The 27,833-nt window shown below is 43.8% G+C and overlaps 1 protein-coding gene across 1 annotated transcript in view; it reads right to left on the bottom strand.

The window, feature by feature from the left end:
- cdh4 (cadherin 4, type 1, R-cadherin (retinal)) overlaps nucleotides 1–27,833 on the bottom strand; it is a 235,804-nt gene that overhangs the window by 122,723 nt on the left and 85,248 nt on the right. The window contains exon 3 of the mRNA XM_080788722.1: nucleotides 24,339–24,362. Coding sequence (XP_080644848.1) covers nucleotides 24,339–24,362 — 24 coding nt within the window. The remainder of the gene's footprint in view (nucleotides 1–24,338; nucleotides 24,363–27,833) is intronic.

Raw genomic sequence — 27,833 nt, forward strand, 5'->3', positions numbered from 1 at the left:
AGGAAGTAATTAAAAAATATATTTTATGGACTTTTGATATAAAAATCACACCCGTGTGAAGTGAGTCGCTAATATATTAAAGTCTAACTCATGTTGCAATGATTAGGTGATGATAATGGTGATGTAAAACAAACGGTGACAAAACAAACTTTTTTTTTAATTATCTCTATTGTTAATGGCATTTAATGTTTGTGTTAGGGACAAGATCGCGTACATTTTCCCTTCATTGTCAATGGCGTTTTTAAAACAAACATTGAACTAAAAACAAACATTAAACCTGTATATAGAGCGCCCCTCAAAAATACACAAAAACTTCCCATTTTTTTGGCATCCATTGTTAGGTACAGTATGCCCATTATGATGACCACGGATATGGTCTAAAAGTGTGAAAAACATTCATTCATTTCATTTCACTACACCAATTTCTGTAGGTGATATAAACGTAGCCAACCCCCGCGCCAGTTCACTTCCCACAGGAATTTCAATAAAATAGTAAAGCCATACACACCCGCTAGTGCTGGGCATCATGAGATAATAGATCAAATATGTGTGACCGAGCACAATTTGGACATCCACACAGTAGGGAGGATAATGAGGAACAGGTGAAACTAATCAGGGCACGGTAGACAATAGACATTCACACCGGCATGAAACACGCAAAGGCAGGAATTATCTGAAACAATATAAGATTGAGTGAGTGAGTATTGCCAAATTAACCCATTTTGGGGCGGGAACCCGTTTTGGTGTTAGCATTATGTTATGCTTTAGCTATTGAAAAATAGCAGATCTACAAGCTCATAGCGCGCCACCGAGTGGCGCGCTACGAGCTTGTAGGTCTGCTATTTTTTTAAACTGTCAGGATTTAGAAGACATTTTTAGAAGCTGATCTCAGGTCAAAATGCGTTAAAGAACCACCATTCATTCTTCTGTGCGTTAGAATCTGATCTCAGGTCAGAATGGATTAATCAGGGAACCACAAAAGAAAGACATACTGTAAATAATGGCCAAAAGGAAGCCGTGTGGAACGTCACACATTACATTTGTCCCATAGCGATTTGTGTGTTCAGCATAATGGCACAGCGAAATCCATTAGGTACAATTGCTGTGCTGGCTATAAGTGTTTAGGGAGACAAAGCTAATTCCTGCACATAGGGTTGATCAGAAGGAAATCTGCAAGGCTGGAGAAATGACAAAACAATCCAACCTCACAAGTTATGCAACATAATATGGAATGATTTTTTTAAGACTACGATTTTTGGTAAGAATTTTAAATTGACGGTAATGCAATATGCCATATTTTGGATGCAGTCACACAATGGAAATATGTGTAACCATTTTAAATACACTTGCACACAATAATCATTAGAGAAACACAGCACTCAAAAACCAAACACGATGACATGGCACACCGCAACACTCCCTGGTGTGCAGAGGCTAGAGAATAATAGAAATTCAGCACGGGTGTTTCCTGCGAGAAGATTGCCGGGAAATGTCAAGCGGGCTGTCATTAAAGATGTGGTGACATTTTTATTCCATCTTTTAAAGCTGTGATTCCATCTCTGCCAACAGAGGCCCATAATCTCTGCAGTTCTTCAACATACTGGAGGCAGACAGATTAACTCCATTACTCTTTGACTTGACTGAATAAAGGAAACAATACATTTCTCATTTAAGTCTAATCTTCTGTGGGAGCCATGAAGCTGGAATAATGCAGGTTGGAGGAAGGGAGAGAGATGGAGGGAGAGAGTCAGGCCAGAATATGAATCCTGCAAGAGACAAACTCTGTGTTTACTCATCTGTTCTCATCCTCGGTTCACAAAGAGGACTGGTAGGCAGAGAGAGAGAGAGAGAGAGAGAGAGAGAGAGAGAGAGAGAGCAGGCAGGCAGGACATGGAAAGTACGGTGATGGGAGAGATGGATGCGATACAGTGACAGAGAGATAGAGAGGGAAGGATGTTGAGAAAGTAAAGGTGGAGCGATAGAGAAATAAAGGAGACAGAGAGGTTTACAATGGCAATATGTCAGAGCCACTGCAAGCGGCGAGGCAAGGCGACGAACACATCAGCCCGCTTACATAGCACTGGCTTGTGTTCTCGACTAATAGTGTGCACGGGGCATCACGATCCGCCCGGACGGAATGCAACGTGACATTTGCAGCCTCAGTCAATACTGTCTGTCTGTCTGTCTGTCATGTCACGATGGCAACGGCCATCCACACCGGGCTGCCGCCCCGAGGGAGTGGCGGCCCGTGATGACGATTCACATTTGGACAATAAAGACAATCTGTCAAAGCACGAGTCTCTTCTCATGTCTTACGCATCTATGGTAGGATAGGATATGGCTATAGACACGTGGAGGTAACCTCGGGTCACAGCGGAGCAGTGTGACTGGACGGATGGATCTATGGATTTGAGTATAAAGGGGTCTAGACCTGGGTGCTTTGTGTAGCAGCTACAGAGTAGAGCAGTGAATCCCTGAATCCTAAACAAAGCTGCTTCACCGTTCACACATCAGGAGAAAAAACGTCAGTAGACACCCCTCTCACTCTCTCCTTTTCTCTCCCGTAAAGCCTGGCTCTAACTCACTGTGTCAGCTCCTTGAACCTTCTGTATTTCTCCCCTGTCTTTACATAAATAACAGAGAGCAAGGGAAAATATATGAGTCCAGCCCTGGCTGCTGTAAACAGAAGGGAGTATAAGACCTTGTAGCAAACACATCTGAATCTTCTCTCTCTAGCAAAGATGGCGTGTCAAAATTCTCAATTTTGTTCACACATCTGTCCTATTCCTTGATTTGATCTTATTGACCAGTTCCCTGTTTTTGTTGTGAATAATGGACTTCGGGAGGGTTGGATAGACGATCTGGGAACCCTCAACCCATTTTGTAAAGAATTATTGTATTTCAATTTGACTTGACCCCACCACTTTCCTTTTCAATTTGACTTGACCCCACCACTTTCTTTGCTCCCTAGTCTGGATGCCGATAGTGGCTCATTAAAACTGCATTGTTTTGTGATCAAAAAAGCAAACGTGGCATTTTGCCTTGGGTGAAAGACAGCCTACAATATCTGGGATCTTCTTGGGCCTATCGTTGATGTATGAATGTAGAAGAGGTGGGCAGAGGTACAGGTAGAGGTACGGTCCTACTGTAACCCTCTGCAAATAATGTAATGATTAAATATTAAAGAGAAAGAGAGAGAGGGGGGGTTACCAGATAGCAGCGCATTCCGTATGTTGGCCGGCCCTGCTATCTGGGGGTTACCAGATAGCAGGGCATTCCGTATGTTGGCCGCCCTTTTTCGACACACAACTTCCCTTTCACACAAAATCAGCATAACAAATAATGAAGCTACAGTGTGGGGGCCGAGGCTATAATGTGCACAGTGCCCACAAGGCATTTCTATACCATAGGACAAGGATAAGTGTTTGGCAGAGGCAGATATCTTGAGTTGCAAAAATCTAGTTGAAAGGGTTGAGGGAGATGGGTATAAAGAAAATAAACCAGTCACTGTACAGTACAGTATGTGTTTTTATCCCCGCCTTCACATCTCTAAACATTTCCTTGGTGTCCTTGAGGATCAAATGTAATTTAGTTGGTGCTTATTGACTTCGGTTTCTGTAGAAACTGCCTTTGCCGCATATAAAATGTAATTCTATGCTGTAATACAAAAGACAGCGTTGGATTTGTGGAAATAATCTACTCACACGTTATTGGCACAGCGCACTCGGCTTCATCTTCTTTGTTGGTTCTCCAGTAAGCATCTTATTTACCAGGTAGGATACACTCTATACAAAAATGTAAATTCAATCAGCCATCCAATTCCCCTAATACACTCTTGAATATCCCAGGCTTTAAAAAAAACAAACATTCTAGGAATATAGCTGATTCTGTTTTGTCTGAGACGAATCTCACTTGATCTTTTATAAACTAGAACTGCACTCTGTCGAGTGCCTACTTGCTTGTTGCACACAAGTAGGCCATAAATTGCCTACTAGTGGCATTGGTACATATTTTCAACACGTCATGGGACATACGCTTCGTAGCAAGACGGAAAACATACCTGCACGGTCTGCTTCCGTATGTACCGTGCCAGGCTGCCAGCATATGACGTCATATCATATGCTGCTAAGGGACATACGCATCGTAGCACCTGACTGAACATTACTTGCACGCTCTGCTTGCTCAAGTAATGATGAGAAGTCTCTGTCTCCCTTTATAGAGGACATCTCTAGAGTGTTTGGTGAAATGAAGACATACATTTCAATACTCAAAAGTGTAGAGCTCTTACCGCAAGGTTGATAAACACTCTTGCAACAATCCAAAGCTTTGATACATACTGTACACTTCAGTGGGTGATCATTTTCTTTTGAATTCAACTATTGGCCATGCAACAATCTGTGTCCTTGATTCTCTGCTATGCATCTGTGAACTCCCCCTCCCTTTTCCTCCTATCTACTGATTTCACAGTAACAAAGATGCATCTTCAAGCGTCTCTGTAGATTCTCTATAGTGCTGCATGGATGATATATCTTTGTAAATTACTCCGCCCCACCATTTGTTCTCATTGCAGATTCCCAAAGGTAAATGTATATTGAGTTTTAGATACATTACAAAAATAATCTTTGTAGAACCCAAACAAAAACATTATAGTACAGTGAAGAAAGGACAGGAAACGGGGAGAGAGACAGAGAGTGACACACAGTAAAGGCCATCGACCCAAGATGGTGTCTAATAACGGCATGCCTTCCCTGTGGATCATATTGATAACATCATATATGATTGATATGATTCCATCAGTCCTGCTGAAATATGGATGGATGTGAGATCATGAATTCACAGACAGACAGACAGACAGACAGACAGACAGACAGACAGACAGACAGACAGACAGACAGACAGACAGCATGTATAATTCAAGTGGGTTCTCCTCTGGGATGAGGCTGCCCGTTAATAGGTCACCGTTATTATTGCAGGAAACCATGAGCAGGGCTGTGCAGCTTGTCACTGTGCTTTGGAGGTGACAGGAGGGTGACAGAATCAACAGTGAAAGAGGAGAGGAAATGAGGAAAATGAACTAAGAGATGTGCGGGGGGAGATAAGAAGAATGAGAAAGGAAGAAAAGAAAAGGGTAACAATGAGTGTGAGTGCCAGGGAGTTTAATTATCAGTGTTATAATTACACTATATTTGTGATGAAACATTGTCTTCAACTTAAGTAAATGGTTCTTAGAGTAGATACAGTCGCATAACCTGAATTTCACTAATGCAGTAGGCCTACAGTAATTAACAAAAGGTAAGTAAGCTAAGACAATCATTTACACTGGATACTAGACTTACATCAGTCTAAAAACAGCTTACGATAATAATAACAACAACAATAATCTTCTTGCTGCGAGAGTGAGGTCTAGCCAACACCAACTCGGGATTCCTGGATCGCTGCCCTCCACAAATTCCTATCTAACATCAGGTTCTTGAGCTCTGCAGTGTTGTCAGCCAAGCTGTCGCGCCGCAGCACGTCTACATTAGGTGGTACGCTTCTTTCCCCTCCTGGCTTTGCCCTGGGTTGGCTCCCATAGGGTCAATTTACTTGCCTCAAGTTATCGGTGCCTGACGCAGTGCCCTGCCAGCCTCATCCTTCTCTCTCTGACTTTGTCCGTGACGCAACAATAATAATAATTCTAATAATAATAATAGCAGCGACCGCGGTTTGCATTTATTATGAAAATGTTCATTTCCCGTCAGTCCGCCAGTCCGTCACCCACCCCACACCTCCATATATGGCCATGCCTTGTGACATCACGTGACATCATCAGGGATGTCCACACATCCGCCTGGACGAGCGCTGACGCTTTGGCATGGGGGTCAGATCAACATATGGAATGAATTCTGTACTGGCCATATATGGAGCGTGTCTTGAGTGTACTAGGGTTTGATGAGGACAGATAGACATATGGAATGTCAGAACAGGTCAGCTCCATATATGGAGATCTAAGTGTTTGAGGTTTGATGACATCAGGGATCTCCATATATGGGCATTCCCATATACAGTATGGGCTTAATATTGATTGACAGATCTGGAGAGACCCCGGAATCTCTTGCTGTTTTACGACGCACTACAGTAACACTACATAACGTAAAAATTACAGTATATCCTTTAAATAGCCAAATGTAGGAAGTTATTATGAGGCAATCTTGATGTGTCAAATAAATTGAATCACAAAACTCACCATGTGTGCATACACAGAACATTACTCTTTTGAAACCTTTCTGTATGGTAGTTACGCAATACATGCACTATGCAGTAAGTAGCACATCTGCAGTGGTCGGCAGAGGTCAATTGATAAATTCAACACCTACTGGTTGACAGTAACAATAAAGTTAGTGGACACTCGCACTAGATGTGCTGCCATCTTTATTGTAGTCCAGACATCGTCGCAATGTTAGAGACAACAGACATAAAAATGTTTGATGGCTTTGACACTGTGGACTATACCATGTGTACAGTAGCTGCACCGTAAACATGACATTCAAACACAAAACACACATCCCCATCCCATCCACTTTCACGCAAAATCCATCCGGCAGAACTACAGTATAGGTGACCTCATTCTGCCATAGCAGCACAATCTCTCAGTGGGCCTGTTAAGTTATTAGCTCAACGCTGCACATTACCGCACACATGGGTGACGCTACTCTCATCCTGTGGCATCCTTTGCCCCGATGCTACAGCAGTTAACCCATTCTGACCTGAGATCAGATTCATACGAGGTTTCCACTGGACAACACACTGGTCTGATGAACCCATTCTGACCTGAGATCAGATTCTAAAAATGTCAGTCGTTCTTCGATTTGAGCTTGTAGATCTGCTATTTTTCAATAGCTAAAGCATTACATGATGCTAACACCAAAACGGGTTCCCGATCAGAATGGGTTAACTGGGAGCTAAAGAGGTTATTGTTACATGTGGCCTATGTTTGGGGTATAGACAAACCCACAGGGACATGGAAAGCAGCTGACTGAAAACATTTGTAAGAAAACATTTGACTCTGCACTTAAGGGCTTCGAAATGAATGAATGAATAAATGTGTTATAAATAATAAACAATACATTGTGTGTGTGTGTGTGTGTGTGTGTGTGTGCGCGTGCGTGCGTGCGTGCGTGCGTGCGTGCGTGCGTGCGTGCGTGCGTGCGTGCGTGCGTGTTGGTGTGTCTGTGTGTCTGTTTGTGTGTACTACTTGTGTATGTGTGACAGAGAAAGAGATAAAAGCAAAAACAAGCAAAGGAAAGGAAAGGTACTATGTTTACCCAGGGTAACTGGACTAAGCTCAAGAACTTGTTTACAGCCAGGCCCTGCTCATAGAATATTACATGGTAGAGGTTCAATGCCTTGTCCAAGGGCACTTCCATTATAAGCTGGGACAAACTCTCAGTTATAACCTTATATTACAATTGGCAGCCGGTGGGCGGGACGTCTCATTATACATCATCACACACATCACGTTCAGCCAATCAAATCATCATGCACATTCAGTGCTAGAAACACACACACACACACACACACACACACACACACAATATTTTTGACGGGCTAGCTAGCGCGCCTCAAAAATAACACACTGCTGAATTCAATGACCAACCAGAATCAAGCATTCACCTATAGGCCATGTAACAATTAACACTCTCCTCCCATCACTCAGCCCACTCAACATGGTCGGGGTGGCGCATTCATGGCGCATTTAGGATGGTTGCACTGGCCAGCTCCCAACCTCCCAGGTGTGGATGTGTGAAAGGGCACGTAAAGGCGTTTAGACACACGCAGTGACCACACACTGTACTCTATACAGTACTATCCTAACAGATGCTGATAATTGATGTGGCTGCTATGAATTCTTCTGTTCACAATAATTCATGCGTGCATGGGGGGAAAAAAATCACCCATCTGAGCCAGACTGACTGTATTTCCACAGAGATATCATTCACTGAGAAGAATATTTATTATTATATTTATATTATAAATAAAATGATATAGTCTATTATATTATTATAATAATAGACATTAAATAATTATAATTAATAATGTCTATTTTCTGCCCTGATTCCTGCAGTGCCAGTTGGGTCTAATAACTAGATTAATGGGATACAATTGATTTGATTCTTTCTCTGCCTAGAAATGAAATTGTGTCCCACAATGACAATGTTATCATTATGGATATAAAAACCAATCCACCAAGCATGTAGCCTACACTGTAAATCTGTGTGTTTGAGTCCTTCGAGGCATTATGCATGCTATTTAGTAGGAATAGGCAGCATTATTATCGGAATAAGAGTTAAGGCAAGCCTAAATGGCCCCCACAGGTGCCATGATGAGACGTGAACACTGTAATGAGCGTGTGGGGAGATGGCAGCTGCATGTTGGCTGTGCTCCCAGCGACCCCAGAGCAGTGTCCTTCTCTCTCTCAGCATCATTAGCGTATACATTTACAATCGTTACGGTTAAAACACACAACCACATAATGAGCTGTTAAGTGATATTTTTTTACTTCTCAGGACTATACAGTAAATGTCAACAACACAAACATTGGAGCGTAATCAAGTTATAAAAAGGGGCGAAATTTCTAATTATTAGAGGCATATTTTGCACATTTTACATTGGGTATAATGATTTGACTGGGGTTGCCCTTGTCCGCTCCTTTTTCCCCCATATACACCAAAGTTATTTTCTGGAAATAGCAAATCTACAAGCTCAGCAAATACAATAGTAAACCTAATTTACCATATAGCACGCTTTAAAAAAGTTTACAAAAATCGAGTGCTGTTGACCTTCCAGTGCTACAATGGTGGTTAATCACCTCGTTGATGGATGACTTATTGGGGAGTTGTTTGTATAATACTAGAGTTGTCGCACAGGCCAGGTCCCCAGAGAGCAACCATTTGTTGTTTGATTAATCGGATCCAAGACTTAGGGAATGCTTGTTTTTTTCTTGTATTTTCTGCGTCAGTTGAACAGCCTTTCATTTATCGCATTCGAAGGTGAAAAGACACCTGTCGCATTCCTGGCACCAGCAAGAGCGGAAACGAGAGCCTGGGGGAAAACAAATGTTCAGTGTGCCTTGTCCTAAATATCAACCAGACGCTCAGGAAACCTGCTGATGGTAGCCACTTCTAGACAGAGGGAGCGAGGATGCACCCCATTCCCCCATGGACACCACTGCCCTACATGTACAGAGGTGACCCTGTACCCATGTGTTCTGCATTGCCCTCATATGCAACCAATGTTATTTATGAGCTTGCAACAGCGTCCTTTAGCAGGGAGACTGTGGCCACCTGTTTCAGCGGTAGTATATACAGTACAGTGTGTGCTGGAAAGGTGAAGCTGCTCAAGTGAGAGGAGCTAAACTACTAATGGCGTGGAACTTTCTAAAACTGGGCTGTGTGCATTATGGTCGTCCCTGATCCACATTTTGATGAATAATGTCCCACAGGAATTGAAATTCGCATAGTTTATATTCCAGCTTTCGACATCGTCATTATTAATTTATTTTTAACCGTCGGCACACTTTGCAAGAAAAGGAAAACTCATGTTTCCTTCTTTTCAGACATGCAGCTATACTTAGCAAATGGTCTCATGCACATATTTCCTACTATAAAAGAAGGCAGATATTTAGGCCAGCAGTCAAGCAGGGAATTAAAGGTTTAGTCAGAACTGAAGATGGTCATCTGGAGGTACGTATTTGTGATTAAATGCAGAGGATACACGGTTGGCAATTTTCTTATTAAGCTCCGTTGTGCTGAATAAGGGCCCTCTGGGTTCATTATTCTTTAAAATTCATGACATTGAGGAGAGCGAACACAATGGCCCACGTCAGCCATCCAGCTGATCAGCTCACTCTGGATGCTATTGGTTGGAGGGGGTCCTGTGTTTACTCTCATGGAAGTTGGACCATCTACACTACTGTATATTCACCTCTTCATTGCAGTCTATCAATCAGAGGGTCTCTGCTGCACAATGTTGTAATTGCTTTGCATGGCCACATGCATGGCCACACATACATTCATGAATGCAGATGAGTATGCATTGCCAGACGCACACACGCACACACTCACACACGCACCGAAGCACAAACAGTGATAAAGGTATACTATTTCACTAATATGTGAAAGGGCTAAAGAACAAACATCCATTGGTCAATGGACTCTGTTTGAACCTTTGCACCACTTCAAAGCATCAAGGTTGAACAGAGGTCTCCACTTCCCATAATGAAGTGGAGACTCTTAATCCAGTATTAACGCCTGGCCCTCCCCGAGGGAGCGCCATGAATCGAGGAGGTGGAGAAGGGTCTTCAATATGCACACAGAGACTCCCTCTCTATATGTCTATCTCTATTCTCCTCCCCCCATTCTCTTTTCTCGCCCTCTCTCCACAGCGATAAAGATACACCACAAAGGAGGCTTGAATGAAAGGGGGTGTCAAACGGACTTCGATTTCTGATAGAAAACTTTCCGGATCAGCAGGCAGGGTGGGGTTGGGTGGTATGGGGGTCACGGCTCAGCTGCGGTCAAGGACACGACAGGTGGGAGCATCGACCACACTCGTCTCTCTCTATCGGGCACCAAATGGGCCACAGCATGACACAGACACCGGTGAGTGCTGGGACTCTGGGAGGCAGCTCTCCTCTCCTGGGGATTCAAGCTCCCACAAGAGAGGAGTATACATGTGTGTGTGTGTGTGTGTGTGTGTGTGTGTGTATGTGTATGCGTGCGTGTGAACATAACGTGAGCTAACACTCTGACTAGGACAATTGCACACCTCTATTACCCACAGGCTACGAACTAGCATGCATGCTGGGATTCTCCCCTGGGGCCACACAGAGATGAGACGTCATCATCGGGCGAGGGAAGGAGGAGAACATGTAAACCTTGGGCTCTTTATTTTAAATAAACATGAAGCCATGTTTTATGTGAGGCTTCCTAAGTTCCTCGTGAGAGGAAGGGTTAGTTGATTGTGTCGGAATATTCGGCATGGAAAAAGATTGTTCAAAGACTTCTTTGTGCTCCTGGGTGTATCAAACACAGAAACACAGCAACAGGGGCTTTGCTTGCACAAGTACATGTATACACTTACAGTCAGCATGTTAAGTGGCCATTCTAGGACAGCCATTAAACATGCATGGGAACAGTAAATGCTTGTTTCGGTAGGCTGCCTCCACTCACTTGCTTCCATTTAAGTTGTAGTGACAAGGAGTTAAAGGAGAGGCAAATACCAGAGCCACCTGGGGAACAGCCTTGCGTGACTGTCTGTGGGTTCCTGGGCTGTCAAGTACTTCACACTGAGCAATGCCTCCGTCGTTTCCCCTGCACACATTAACACTTACATACACAATAGTACATGCAAACCCACTTTGCTTTCCTCCTCCCCATCCCTTCTTGTTCAGTCTCTCCCTTCCCCTTTGGTCTATGGCTCTCACTCACACAGATACACACATGTATGTGTGTGTGCGTGCGTGCGTGCGTTCACACAACAATACCCTAAACCATTTCTGCCACACTCTGATACTGACGATGTCAACACTTCACACATGGCAATGTGAGCGTGTCTGCCTCACCTAGCAGTGCTACTTTATTGATATGGGAACAGTCTCTCTGCTCCAACTCTTCCCTGCAGCCTGCCAGTTCATATAAAGGTACTTAGTCTCTCTGCAGAGGCCATTTAGCAAGATGTATGTCCGACTACGTGAATCCAAATATGAAGTATTGCCCATTTACTGTAATAAACTGGACATCCTGGACTCTGTCTTAGGTGACCGAGTGATCTTCCATTTTACTGACCTCGCCATCTTTGGTGGCCTCTCCAACAACACCACGCGCCTATTCGAGACCACAGACAGTTAAAGAGGTCAACATGATGTATAGTCGTGGTGTATCCTCTTCATGAGCCGAGCTGTCTAAACACGCCGCATGGCCCAGCCTACAGCACCGCTCTGCTCTCCAGAGTATCCTCCTTCATGGAGTCTTGGCTCTGCCGCCGCTGAATGCCCTGGCACAGGCCTCAACCTGCAGGGTACCCGCTATGCCAGCCTGGGCCCGGGCACCAGGCTGTGGGCGGTTAGGCGACCAGCGGGCAGCTCATAAATGAGTAATGGGAACCACATTAACATTCAGACGTATAAGCCAGGCTAAAGGGAAGATGGAGAGAGGTCCGGCAGTGCAGCCCTCTCTTTCTTGTCTTATAAAACTGTGGCTGATTAATGTTTGATTGCAGCCAGCCTTGCGGCCTCATTCCTCCACTAGCAGTGAGGCAGGGGGCCAAGCTGGAGAGAGCATGGGAGATGGAGGACTAGGAGGTGGAGGAGAGTGATGAGGTCAGTAACAGTGGGGTGAACAGAAAACAGTTTGCTTAGGCACCGGCGAGGAAAGGTTGAGCCAGCAAGGCGCTCGTGTTTCTCCTGTCCTAAATTGAAAACGATTAGGGGCACAGGCCTGTCCAATCAATTACAAACTAAATGGTGTGCATTAGAAATATGGAAGTTATGGGGGAAGATGAGGACTGCAGGCTCTTTGTCTGCAAGCAAATTGTGTAATTATCCTGGATAATGTCAATTTCACGTCTTTATTGCAGAGCACGGAACACTTGGCATAACAATTCCACATGAATGTGAATGCAAAAACATTACGTTTCCGTCAGTGAGTTTTTTCATGACAGTTTAGAACAGATACGCCAAATTGTCTATAAAAAACATCAACAGATGTTGGAGTTTGCATGTTCCCTATAGGATAGGTAACCTCACTAAAAACTATTTAAAAATTAAACAAACATTCGGGTGGTTCATGTTTGCTTAATGTGGCGCGCCTTTCCAAAAAAATTGACATATACACATAATGGTTGTCGACAGCTTGTAGATTTGTTTTTTTGGCCGCAGTCGAAACAGCAACTAAATGAAGACAGCGCAAGGAGTTATATTAACCGAATTTTCCTAAACGGGTGATCAGATGATCTTAAGAAATATAATAAAAAATATGGCAAGTTGGCTGAAGTTCTAGATGATGCTGAGACAAAAATATTAATGTAATTACATTACATACAGTTTTTATATTGATACCCCCTTTACACGAGAACGGTATTCATAGAAAACGGCAAAATAAAGTATGGTTTGCGGGGGTCTCGAGAACGGCATTTTCGGGGGTGAAAACCCAACAAAGTCGTATAATAATAAAACCATACCGTGGCGTGCGCTGCCTGCATGCCTCGGGATGCCCACCCGTAGAAAGCAGGCAGAGACGGCCACAACTTGGTTGTAGTCTGGAAGTGTCATTCAAAAACCTGATGCTCTAGGCTAGGTTTTTTTATGTCTATATGTCGTGTTTCCCAAAAAAGGACATAGTGCCCGATTGGCTGCCATGCTGCCAATTAGGCAGCAGACAGGCTTCTGTGTGCGGCCTAGAGGGCATGTGCGGCACTATAAGTCCGACACAAAACTTGTATGGGAAACCCGGCCAATGTTTGTGTGTAGGACAAGGTTTGTGGACAGTGGACACACACTAAAAGCTGGACATAGGAGCGGCTAGCACCCCTCAAAAACATCAACAGATGGCGTTGTGCAATATAATTCAAATAATTTTGTCATCGACTTTATTTTTATGCTACCCTTGGGCCTTGGCGGATGGTGAACATGCACTTTTCAGATGGCGAGGGAGAAGAAAGGCGTGTGACTGGAAAGTAGATTAGACAAGAGTTTAGTTAAAAATATGACACCTCTGAGTGCTTTACTGGTGTGTTCCTTCACATACCGGTATCTCTCTTGGTCTGTTTCACTGCATCAGTCCTCAAGCTCATGCCCTGAGTTACAGACGTTATGACTTATCACAGATGCACATTAAAAGTGAACATGTCATATACTCCTGAAGCCAGGAATGTGAGGCTGGCTCTTATCTCTGTATCTAGAACATCACACCAGAGTATCAGATCATTTGAGAATAGAAACCCAATACCCAGAGGGATTTTCAGGAGATGTCGAGTACAGATTCAGAGCACTCTAATCATAATGAACAGATGTAAAACCGGGCTGGGTGTCCATTTACACCTGTTTCTTTATTTTCTGGTGGGCAGTGCCAAGTCTGACAACAAGTGAGGACGGATGAATAAGTACTACTCAACATGAAAACGTTAAACATATGCACGTGCAATATATGACATATTCATATTATCCAGCAATATGAGATCGTTAGTGCACCTTGGCAACTATGAAAACATCATTACATCATTATGAATAGCATTAACCACATGAACCGCAGCAGCAGCGGGTCCGCGTCAATATGCCGACGGTCCATTGGTCCGATCGACAACCTACCTCAAACCCTCACCCTAACCCTAACCTCCCCCGGGGCAGACACCTAAACCTAACCACCCACCCTCTCCCGACCCCCAGCGCACCTCGGACCAATGCTCCTTCGGAGCAATGGTCCGTTGGATCATAGGGTGCTTCCCGCAGCAGCAGCATTGTGTATTCAATCTGGAGGCTGCGGAACATAAGCCACTATTCCACAAAACGGGTTTCACCTGTCCTGTACCGTAGCATGGAATGGCCTTCCTCTGCGTATATCACTCAACTATGAGGCTTGTGAGGCGCGTCCGAGTGAACTGCCAGGCAAGCTAGTGCCCACTCTAAGTAGCCGATGGCCTCGTGTGCCAATGAGCGCTGACCTGGAACGCAAACTACAGCTGAACATTTTAGGAAAACAAGTGCATACATATAAATACTTTGCCAGACCGAAATGGCTTCGTCTTCTTGAGTGGAAATTAAACATTCTGAAGGTGCCATCTATGCTTCAACTTGCTCTCTAAATTATATTCTTTGCAAGCAAGCAGCCAAAATGTCCCGGCGGGCAAAGCCTTTGTGTAACTTCAACCCGGCTTTGCATTGAGAGACCCCAGGTAGGATAAACCCATCGTTTACTGTCCATAGTCCTCCATAAACGGCCTGTATAGTAGTAGCCTGTGCCATGTGCAATTTCTCACTGCAGATTAGGCAAAATGTTTAGCATTGTGCAGGCAGCAGGTGGAATCTATTAACGAGCAATTATCTGACATTATTATCTGTTGCGCCCCGCTCAAACTCATAAGTTCACAATGCATCATGCCACCCCTCGTTGTGAGCTTTAAGATCTGCAACCTATGAATCTCATGCTTATGTATACTTTGTAGCCTATAGCAGCCTGTAGCCTGCAGAAGAGGGTAGTTATGAGAATATTAATAGGCCTATGTAAAATCATTAAAATTGTAATGAGTAATGAAAAGAAAGAAAAACATCAGCTATAGGGCATCAGCATACAGGGCATTAGAACTCTGCTGTGGGGCAAGGGGGACTGACTCAGCAGGTTCTGACGGCTGCGACGTTGACATGCACAGCATGAAGTCAGCTCCAGCATAATCGTATAGAAGTAACAGATTAGCTCTTACTTACAGTATAGCATGCATGTACACGCACGCGCGCGCGCACACACACACACACACACACACACACACACACACACACACACACACACACACACACACACACACACACACACACACACACACACACACACACACACACACACACACACACACACACACACACACACACACACACACACACACACACACACAGAGAGAGAGTTTTGACTGACAAGCAATGCATTCCCACTGAAATCAACCATTCAACGGAGAAAAGCCAGCCGGAAAAATCGCTTACCATGAAAGCATTCTTGACAATCGTGCCTGGCTTTGATATACGTGTGACTGCTGGGTAGCAAAAACTACTGGACATTTATCTCAAAATGAAGAGACTGAATGATGCTCTTTATGGTAAGGAACCTGGATTCTGATCATGGCTCTATGGGCCATGTGACACATGACTCCCGCTACCCAGTATGCAACCATTGCTCCCCTGATCCCAAGGAATTACGCAATTCCAATGCAGTTTCTGCTCCACTGCGTTGCTCGCTCCATCACAGAGGAAAGGAGAGGGATAATAAAGAAATGGTTGGCTTTTTGTTCAAGAGATGTTGTAATTTAACTGTTGGAGTACGCCTTAGAGAATGACCTCAAGTTCTCTCAAACCACTCTGGACCACCCACATCTCCCAGGCTCATAATGCCACGGTACAGTGCTGTCCTGCCTGGTCGCCAGGAGAGAAGGAAGACATGCCCGTGACTACCAACCAGAGCAGGAAAAAGATAGAAGAAAGAGTTAGAAGGAGAAGTGTCTTATTACGGTATGTTTCTGTCTTTTCAGTATGTTCTGTATTGGTTAGTGTTCCTGTTCTGTTTGGTTAGATTTTCTGTTACTCTGTTGTTGCCTTGGTTTTGTGTATCTTATTTTGTAGTATTGTTCCTAGTGTTGATCCTGTCTTCCTAGTTACTATTTCCCTACCTAGTTACTATTCCCCTACCTTGTCTAACCTTGTAAATTGTCAGTGTTTCCACCTGTGTCCTTTTAGTCCCCCATCCTATCCCAGTGTTGATTGTCAGTTTGAGTTCACCTGTGTCCTGTTATCCTGTGTCTATTTAAGTCCGGTGTTTGCATTGTGTTCTTGTTGGTTCGTAGTTCCCTGTTGCATGAGTCCGTCCTGAATTATGTATTCTGAGAATCCTGTTATTTACCTGCCTTTTGCCCATTTATGGAAGTTCCTTCCTGTGTTTCGTTAATAAATCCTTTTAGTTGAATTGCTGCTTGCGCTGTCCTCAACAGTTTCAGACTGATTTAGGAAAATTGATTGATTGTTGTAAAATCATTTAATTTACATTTGATATTCTAATTGGCCCCCAGTCAGTGCTCACGTGATGTATTATGATTAACCATTACTTAAAGCCTAGAATAGACCCCTTCAACTTTCCCCCTTGTAGGCTATAAATAGCCTACAAGGTGATCATGTAAAAAATATATATATACTTTTCACGCCTATAATGTCATGCCCAAAACAGAGACACCAGGTTGAAAGTGGTTAAGCTCCTACACACTCTAGCTACTGTAACAGCATGTTACATCATCTGAAATACACAAAGGTAACTCTACCTGGCGATTCGATCCTAAATGTGGTGTACAGTATATGATTTTCCATGTTCTCTTTGTGTGTTGTGAACCTGGACAATAAAGGCATGGCTCTGCATGTGCAGGAGCCCCTTTCCCCCCAAAGCAGCTCACTCTCATCTGAATCACAAAAAGATGTATTCTTTTTTTCAGCCCTATTAGACACAAGCGACCCATCGGAGAAGGCTGAACTTGCAACCATTAGGCATTGTCCTCTGTGCCCGTTCTCTGCCATCGTGGTCCTTTGTATTGGAGGGCGAGGTGCGGAAAAGTTCCTCCCTGTCACAGTGTTTCTTTCTCCCAGAAATACTTTGAATTTTCTCTACTATACTCCTTGGCAATGTTGTATCATCCATCCTCAATGGAACCGGTTTCCATGTCTTCACATGGTTTGAGAATGCCATACAGCTGAGAGCTTGACAGAGTTTCTAAGAGGTTATAACATTTGGAAATGCAGAGACTTAAATTGAGTAGAAATAGGTGCTTCTTGCTGGAAGCAGGCTGCCAGTTTCACACGTATTTGTCTCCCTCTTTGTTGCTCTCTGCACCCCCCCCCCCAACCCGAAACCACACATACTCCGGCACACAGCATCTGCCATATAGGTCCTATGCGACTTTACTTTAAGAGCTCTTAGTGGCTGTCTTCATCATCTCAAGATCCACTACAAGAAAACCGCTATAATTGGTACTGAGGGGGAAGAGAGGCAGAAGGATCCTCACTCTTCACTGGGGTTTAGAAGCTGTATGAAAGATCAGGAGTCACATCGCATCGAGCCTACAGTACATCCTTGGCACGAGGATGTGCCAAATCATTTCATACGACCCTGTTCTCAAAACAAAGACACTGGCTCTGTTGAGCACTATTACAAAGAGCTCATGATATATACATGAAACATAACAGTTGAACACGCCCAAGGCCTGCTCATCAGCATGGAAGCATGGCTCTTGCAGATACAGTATACCTGTATTACATTTTCTGGCTTAAACAAACAAATCTGCCATATTTCACCCGCCTTTGTCAACTTCCCTTATATGAACCCTGAATTTGCCTCGCCCCACCGCCCCATCCTATCTATTGGCACTGTCAGTGTTCTTCGGCGCGTGTGTTGCTTCAGAAGGGCTTTGAGACATTAGCTGCTGTTGTTGCAGTAGCTTTGGAGACATTTCGCAGCCCATTAGTTGCTCTTTCAGCCCAAACAGCTACTCAAAACCAGAGTGAGAAAAAGAGACACGCACGCACGCACGCACGCACGCACGCACACACACACACACACACACACACACACACACACACACACACACACACACACACACACACACACACACACACACACACACACACACACACACACACACACACACACACACACACACAGAGAGAGAGAATAATACTCGTATTAAGTCATGTAAACCCTTATACACTCACTATACATACAATTAAACAAACATACACAAAGGCACAATGTCCACATTGCAGTTCCTTAACCTAACCTAACCCAACAGCTGACGATTCAACCTAATAGGCCTACATCTAAACCATCTGATCTATTAGGAGCAGTGGGCACTATTAATCCAGCGAGCAGCACAGGGAGCAGTTTGCAGTTAAGTGTCTTTCTCAGGGACATTAAACACAATAGACTGCACAGACGAGGGGGTTAGTATACAGTATGTGTGTAAGGGACTTTTTATGTGTAGAGATAGATTATCCTTCTACCCTAATGGAAAGGGGGTACACAAGCACACGGCTGTTTATCCTTCTACCCTAATGGAAAGGGGGTACACAAGCACATGGCTGTTCATCCTTCTACCCTAATGGAAAGGGGGTACACAAGCACATGGCTGTTCATCCTTCTACCCTAATGGAGAGGGGGTACACAAGCACATGGCTGTTCATCCTTCTACCCTAATGGAAAGGGGGTACACAAGCACATGGCTGTTCATCCTTCTACCCTAATGGAAAGGGGGTACACAAGCACATGGCTGTTTATCCTTCTACCCTAATGGAAAGGGGGTACACAAGCACATGGCTGTTCATCCTTCTACCCTAATGGAAAGGGGGTACACAAGCACATGGCTGTTCATCCTTCTACCCTAATGGAAAGGGGGTACACAAGCACATGGCTGTTCATCCTTCTACCCTAATGGAAAGGGGGTACACAAGCACATGGCTGTTCATCCTTCTACCCTAATGGAAAGGGGGTACACAAGCACATAGCTGTTCATCCTTCTACCCTAATGGAAAGGGGGTACACAAGAGAGATAGATTATCCTTCTACCCTAATGGAAAGGGGGTACACAAGCACATGGCTGTTCATCCTTCTACCCTAATGGAAAGGGGGTACACAAGAGAGATAGATTATCCTTCTACCCTAATGGAAAGGGGGTACACAAGCACATGGCTGTTCATCCTTCTACCCTAATGGAAAGGGGATACACAAGAGAGATAGATTATCCTTCTACCCTAATGGAAAGGGGGTACACAAGCACATGGCTGTTCATCCTTCTACCCTAATGGAAAGGGGGTACACAAGAGAGATAGATTATCCTTCTACCCTAATGGAAAGGGGGTACACAAGCACATGGCTGTTCATCCTTCTACCCTAATGGAAAGGGGGTACACAAGCACATGGCTGTTCATCCTTCTACCCTAATGGAAAGGGGGTACACAAGAGAGATAGATTATCCTTCTACCCTAATGGAAAAGGGGGTACACAAGAGAGATAGATTATCCTTCTACCCTAATGGAAAGGGGGTACACAAGCACATGGCTGTTCATCCTTCTACCCTAATGGAAAGCGGGTACACAAGAGAGATAGATTATCCTTCTACCCTAATGAAAAGGGGGTACACAAGCACATGGCTGTTTATCCTTCTACCCTAATGGAAAGGGGGTACACAAGAGAGATAGTTTATCCTTCTACCCTATTGAAAAGGGGGTACACAAGCACATGGCTGTTCATCCTTCTACCCTAATGGAAAGGGGGTACACAAGAGAGATAGATTATCCTTCTACCCTAATGGAAAAGGGGGTACACAAGAGAGATAGATTATCCTTCTACCCTAATGGAAAGGGGGTACACAAGCACATGGCTGTTCATCCTTCTACCCTAATGGAAAGGGGGTACACAAGCACATGGCTGTTCATCCTTCTACCCTAATGGAAAGGGGGTACACAAGCACATGGCTGTTCATCCTTCTACCCTAATGGAAAGGGGGTACACAAGCACATGGCTGTTCATCCTTCTACCCTAATGGAAAAGGGGGTACACAAGCACATGGCTGTTCATCCTTCTACCCTAATGGAAAGGGGGTACACAAGCACATGGCTGTTCATCCTTCTACCCAAATGGAAAAGGGGGTACACAAGCACATGGCTGTTCATCCTTCTACCCAAATGGAAAAGGGGGTACACAAGCACATGGCTGTTCATCCTTCTACCAAATGGAAAAGGGGGTACACAAGCACATAGCTGTTTATCTGTTTGGCTTCTCCTACCACACCACTCCATGCAGGACAAAAATCTGCAAGCCACAGGAATTCTAATGCACTACATAACATTGCATCCCTGCAACTGCCATACTTACTGTACAAATATTGCTTTGGCGTGCCGTCACGTGCAGTACTACAATACAGCACAGTATGGTATACAGTACAGTATAGTACAGTATAGTACAGCACGGTACAGTACAGTACAGTACAGTACAGTATGGAACCGTATAGTAAAGTACGGTACAGTGCAGTACAATACAGTATGGTACAGTATTGTACCGTATGTTACGGTACAATATGGCAGAGTACATTACAGTACAGTATGGTAAAGTACAGCACAGTACGGCACAGTACGGCCGATTGAGTTCTAGTAGTATTTAAACTTAAAGCAGCACTTTAACCATCTTTGGTATTTGGTCTCCCTGCTCTTCTATTGAGACATTAGATTGTGTCAAGGTCATGTCTCACTTAGACATACAGCATTTGACAAAACATTTTTGACCCAGATGGTCAACATTAAATGTATCAGCCATAACAAGCAGGCAGGCAGGCAGGCTCAACAGTAAAAATATCAGCACTTGCGCAGGAAACCGGGTTAGAAAATGTATCATTATATTCAGTATATATTATTATGTTAGTATATAATTATGTTATCTAAATAAAAGGATGCTAATACAGGGGTACAATTATGCTGATATAACATTACATGTTATTGTTGTTTACAATTGTTATCTCGATTACTGTATCTTGCACCATTTTGAATGAAAAATGTAAGACTTTAAGACCTCAACTAATGTAATTAAAGACAAAATTGAATGTCGCAACAATGTTTTCCTATATTGAAATTGGCTAATGGGGCATGCTGACATGTTAGTGGGTGGGCCAGCAGACCACTGTAGCCTGTCACCATTACTCAGAATCGGAGATGCACAATGTAAATCACAGATGAAGATACTCTCCCCGCATTGAAAACTGCCCGGCGTTTTATGACATAATGACTTTATGACTCTCAGCCAGACAGCCACTCACTCTTCCAGTCGCCTCCCAGTCAGAGGCAGAAAAGAGACTGCATTAGCATGAAGCTAACGCACCATTACAGACTGTTGCACCATTGCATTCAGAGGAAAATCAACAACAAACGCATCGGTTATGTCACGTCACCACATCAATGCAGAATCATGCACGGCTGCATCGCGATGCAAGCAAATTGTCTTCATCTAAAACTTTTAAATAACTACTATCAACACCACCATGTTTCTTTACTGTGTGCGCGCTACAGGCATGGGCAGGAAAAAGGGAGGCGGGAGCGCTCGATTTGTTTCCTCGTCCACCCATATCACCACAGTAGCCTACTGACAAGAACAACAAACAAATGCCCATCTCTCTTCCCACTGCTGCTCGCTGCATCCTCTAGACAAAACTTATATTATGCAGTCTCTCATTGTCATGTAATAATATAAACAAAACAAATTAATACACACAGATGTTTATGGCTTTCATTTTCAGATGAGCCTTATAAACAATATCTTCAAATTGAATAGGCTACCTATGGTCAGATTTGGTCAAATTTAAGACAAATTAAGACCTTAAATTCCAGATTTTTTATTTAAGACTATTTAATATAGTCCCAGTTACTTGAACAATGTAATGTCTTGTGAGCACATGTAGCACAGCCTGTGGCCAACAAGGGGGAAAATAGGGGAAAAAGGAATGGCCTGCAGGCAAAACAGTGTTATAATAGTGGTACATGCATGGCACGTTTTACTGTATGTGGATTTGCCAATTTGCACTCTGGTTTGGTCGAGACAGAGTTAAGGTGGTATCCAGTCCACCTGATGGGGCGGAACAATTTGCTCGGCTGGCAGAAAAACCATAATCAATCCACAGATTACAGATAAGGGTACTAAAACCAGCCAGCCGCAGCATTTTCTCTTATCGCAATTACACCTCGCCCTCCCGCCTCAGGTACAGCCAATTAAGCATGGAAGAGAGACACTTCACATCGAGGAGGCCTAACTAGACACCACCAATGGACACCATCACTGAGAAGGGCTCGCTAAAGCCAGAGGGAAATACAAGAAAGAGGACAAATATGGGCTGTTTAAAAAAAAAAAACGCATAGTAAAATTTTTGCTATTTTTACGGCATGGCTTGTAAGGGCGGAGCCATACGCGTCTAGAAGAGGGACTGCCCGTGTGTCTGTATTTCTAACCATTGAACCGGTCAGCGCCACATTTCCAGTAGTTCTATATACTACTGTATTATGGCATGTCTGAAGTTAACACAGGTGCAGATCTGATGGTATGCTTGAAGGCGATAAGTTGGACAACCTGCATGAAGCTCTGCACAAAGAGCCAAGGGCGCAGAGACCTCACTCTGACTGTGCCAACTTTAGCTCTCTTTCAATCTATTCATTACCCGTCTGTTTTTCCTCTCCATTACCTTGGAATATCATTCACGTTATATGGGCATTCAACAGCAAAGCAGAGAAAACCATGTTCATGTGAGAAAAAAAGGCTGGTTTAGAAAGAATGAGAGGATGAGAAACTGAGAATGAACCTCTTCTGAATGAATACAACATTTGCATGCATTGTGACTTGTTATTCAGAGGTCTCAATCTGTTCAACCTGAGTCGGATCAAAAGAGATGCAACTGCAAGCTTGCCAATGAAAGATTTATTATGTTGGTTTATTTTGTGTGGTGGAATCTCCTCCAGCTGCAGAATGGAGGTTTACCAGGCAGACACAAAAGGAATAGAAAGTGTCTGAGAAGAACCACAAGAACTCTCATGTGAGCCCATCACACAGCATTTCAACACCTAAGTGGCTGCCATTCACAGCACTAGAGAGCATGTTCCTTGAGCTACTTATGGCTCCAGTGCCAAGTCTAACCTCTGATGATGAGTGAATGTGCCAGCCGTTGCATACTACCACTGACAATATCAGCTGATATGTGGTAGACACAGGTGCTCACCATGGCCTGCCAAACAGGTTCTGCAGGTGGACTGCATGTCTAGGCAGATCACACACACACACACTAAAAAATGACATGCATGCATGCCATGTGCACATACACACATACTGTAGGCATGTTTTCCTGTACTCCTTTAAAAGGAGGAGTACAGAGGAAGGCAGTACCAGTAGTGTAGACTAGAGGTGCGTCCAATTCCTAATTAAATGAAAAGAGAGCTTCTCCACAGCAGCTGAAATTCATCTGCTTACGATTTAGACCACATGGGGGTGTGTGCAACTGAAACTGTAAGGAGAGACAGTGGAAAGAGATACTCCTTGCTGGAGACTATTGGAATCAAGAGGGGGTAAATTGACAAAGCAGGCTGAGGTGAAAGGCGTGCGGGGAAAATATGCCAAATTCAAATTCAGATTGGCCACATGGGTGCGTGAATGCTACTTTGATAATTGCTCTCGCGCTTGATGTCTTCCCCTCCTTTTGACATTTGCCATGGCATGCAAAGTGACGGAAGAGGGAAAACAGCTTCCTACTGATGCAAATTATGTTTGAGTTTCCATGTCTCCCCTTCCCCAATTCCCCTGCACAGAATAATACAAACTGTATACTCCCTTGCGTGATGTTGCCGCGTGCCAAAAATAGCAGATCGACAGGCTCTATGAGCTTGTAGATCTGCTATTTCCGGTGCATGACAAAAGCGTAATAAAAGCCTAAATCAAGGGGAACGTCTGTGAAAGGCTCCTTCTGTGTCTGCAGAAACAGCTCAGCCATTGTCAGCTCAAACATGGTCAAAACAGTCAGCTGCATGCAGTACTTACCACGTTCGCTGGACAGGGTGGTATCTGTCAAAGAGATAGATATGAGAGAGAGAGAGAGAGAGAGAGAGAGAGAGAGAGAGAGAGAGGGAGAGAGAGGGGAAGGAAGAGGGGGCAAGGGAGAGGAAGGCAAAGGGAACAAAGGAAACAGAACAGAATTATTAGACAAAACAATACAATGGCATTGCAAAAACAGAATTCACTACAATACAATCAGGAAACAGAACAGACGCATTTTCAAAACAAGGTAAATGAGTCCTTATTTTGTCAAGGGGAAAGAGACACACAGAGAGACTGTTAAAGATACTGGAGAGAATGATTGCTATACTTCTCCATGGATCAATGTATTTTTCTTTGTCTATTATCCAAGTAGCACAAGTGAAATAGAATGGAATTAGGTGTCCTTGTTATAGTTGTAGTCATTGCCACAAGCAATGGGATTCATCATGGACTTCAAAAGACTGTTGTGATGCCTACAGTAGATTGCTCTTGAGGACACTCAGCGAAGCATCCGTAAATTGCAGCAAATTGCATATAGGCACATTCAACATCGTGCATGATGATGCATAGTGTGCCACACCACATTCACTGAAGTGGCAGTGTCACAGCTGGGTGATAGAAAGGAGAAGAGCCAACTGTGGATACGCTCCCACCTCCTGTTCCCCTGACCCTCTAATGTCCTCTAACAAATTGCACAGTGAGATCTGATGAGACACAATCTCCCCACTTGTCTCTTGCATTCATTGCCTTCATTTTCATAGCAGGCTCCCCAGAAAGCCTGGAACTTTGACATAAACGACCATGACCCCCCCCCCCCCCCCCCCCTTTCTTACCAAGTTGACGCCCAGATTGCTGTTCAATCAGGAAAGCATACTTTCTATCCTAACAGTAAGAGTGACAGGTGTGTGGGCTGAATATAAACAAACACCATGAGCCAGGATAAGTTGCTCTTTTAGATGAGGATGAGGAACCACAGTGGTCTTGCACAGGTCCATTGTTTAAGTCACAGATGCATGGTTTTCAGAACGTAAAAATATGAACTTTGGCTAAAAAGAAATGGGCGTGCTCTTGTTTACTTGCTTTAGACTAGAGCTCTGAATGGCAGCTGCATCATAACAACTTTCACATTCAACAACTGTCATGGCAGCTTGGTTACAACCCAAACGGTGATTTGCCGCACAACATTTATTTTGACCACCAGTTATTTGCACCCCTGTCTATATTGTGTATGATCAAGCATGTTCTTGTCTTCTTGCTGTAATGTTCTTACTGTTGTGATATCAGGATGACTGAACCCAAAATGCAGAGTCACGACAGAATGTTCAAAAAGGTATTTATTAAAGCAATGAGGCAGCTGACAACAAAGACTAGCTTCAAGCTCAGGAAAACCCAAAAATGTCCAAAGGGCAGAAAATGCCAAAACTGAAAAATAACTTTACACACATTAATGTAAAGCGCAAAATACAAAGTCCAAAACTCAAACCTCAGAGGAGCACACGGAACCAGGAACACACAGGGGACATCGACAACATCAAACTATGAACTGACAACAGTGTGTTCACAGGTGGGCTGACGAGGGAGTTGGAGACAGGTGAGTGCAGGGACTGAGTGAGTGGAAGGGAAAAATGGGAGTGGCCAGGGCTGACATGGTCTGTGGAGGGACAGATCCTAACACTTACATTTGTATACTGTAGCTGTTGCCATGCTTCCTTAAATGTAAACAACATCCAATATCTTCCTGCTTGAATAAATGTACACAGTGAAATCTTAATCTTAGTCTTAATTTAACTCTACAAATGGCCTCATTGTGACACCGTTACTGCTATGGCTGCAAAATGTACCTAGCTCTGATTAATTTCACTACAATTATATACTGTATGCCTAGTTTTAGAGAAATATTTGTTATATTATATTGTCATGAAACCAGATTTACTCAAATAATTCTTAATATTATCTCCTTCCTTGTAATAATGGCAATCTAGATTTTTAAGTTTATTCAGTTCTTTCACTCAAAGCTCTAGATGCTTTAGAAGTAAAAATTGCATATCTACACTCAAGTAACACTTTTTAATAAATTCCTTCAAGTCTACACATTTATTTATTTATTTAGGCTGTGGTTGATATAATCAAAATGCATAAATGTCAGTGAGTCATGTCTTGATTTAAATCCAAACTCAAGTTTATCAGATATTTCTGCAACTTTTTGACTTGTTTACAAATAGCGGGCAAAAGGCTGTCACATCAACATCTAAATGAGAGCTTTGCTTGTAGACAAGTAGAAGTCTGAGGTCCTCCGCTCCATGTATATGAACCCCCCCCCCCCCCTTCCATCTCCTTCAACCATACAGAACTCCACTCCATGCGTGTTCAATTATTCATGTCCCTCTGTCAAGGATTCAGCCTTCCTAGCACTTGCTGGTATCCCCACGCAAATTGGCAGGCAGGCTCATATTTGGCATATGGTATAGTGCAGCGCTCTGTTTCCATCTCCGCTCAGTTGGCCTGCTGGCAGTCCCTGAGAGCACAGCAAAGCATGCTGGACTCCACACAAACACACGTGCAGGCACGGACTTACGCACGCACGCACTCACGCACGCACAAACACACACATAACTATGCGCACATACTGCATAGTGCATACAAGCAGCGATGGGGGACTGCATGCGCATTAGTCCGACATCCTGTTAGTCCGACTACGACGCGGGCAGTTAAGACTCACCCTGTGGCGTCCGCCGTCCACGTGTGGTTATGGTTTGGGCCCTTGGGGTTGGACTAATGAGCGGTTGGACCAGTGTCACACTATAGCCAGCAATGATGCACCATGCCTTTCTGTGAGTGAGGAGTGTAGGAACTGATGTCACCTTTATACTGCCTTGATTGACAGTTGACATGGGAACCCTTGCAAATGGCAACCCATGTCAACTGTCAATCAAGGCAGTATAAAGGTGACATCAGTTCCTACACTCCTCACTCCCACCCCCACCTCATGCAAGATGGCCGAAATGTTTGGCATGGCAGTAGCGGCAGGTTCCTGTTCACTGTGACAATCCTTGATACGCTTCGGTGAGTTATATAGGCTTGGTGTCTTAACTTGGATCAACTGGTTAACTGTTTGTTTATATTGAAAGTATTTGATTTATGAATTATGTTTGACCTTTTGGTTTAATAATTAATATTTGTGTGTGTACAAATGGACAGGGTCCATTTGGGTCCATTTGGTTCCATTTGTACACTCTCAGAGCTGTAAGGGTTCATTTGGTTAAACATGTTACAGTCAGAGTTACAGACCTGTCAGGGTAAAATTGGTATTGTCACAAACTCACAATACATTGTTGGGCTTAAAGTTAATTAAAAGCTAAAGGAAAAACATATTTCAAAAGTTGGGGGAAAATGTATATTAAAGTGTAACCTTGGGGGAGGGATGTTGAGTTGTAAAATGTGGGTTGTGGGGGCTGACAAGGCTATACAGCCACATGTGTTTCTAATGTGATGTAGGCC

This window comes from Protomyctophum bolini, assembly GCF_963924005.1.
Source record: "Protomyctophum bolini genome assembly, chromosome: 2".
In the NCBI taxonomy this organism is placed as follows: domain Eukaryota; kingdom Metazoa; phylum Chordata; class Actinopteri; order Myctophiformes; family Myctophidae; genus Protomyctophum; species Protomyctophum bolini.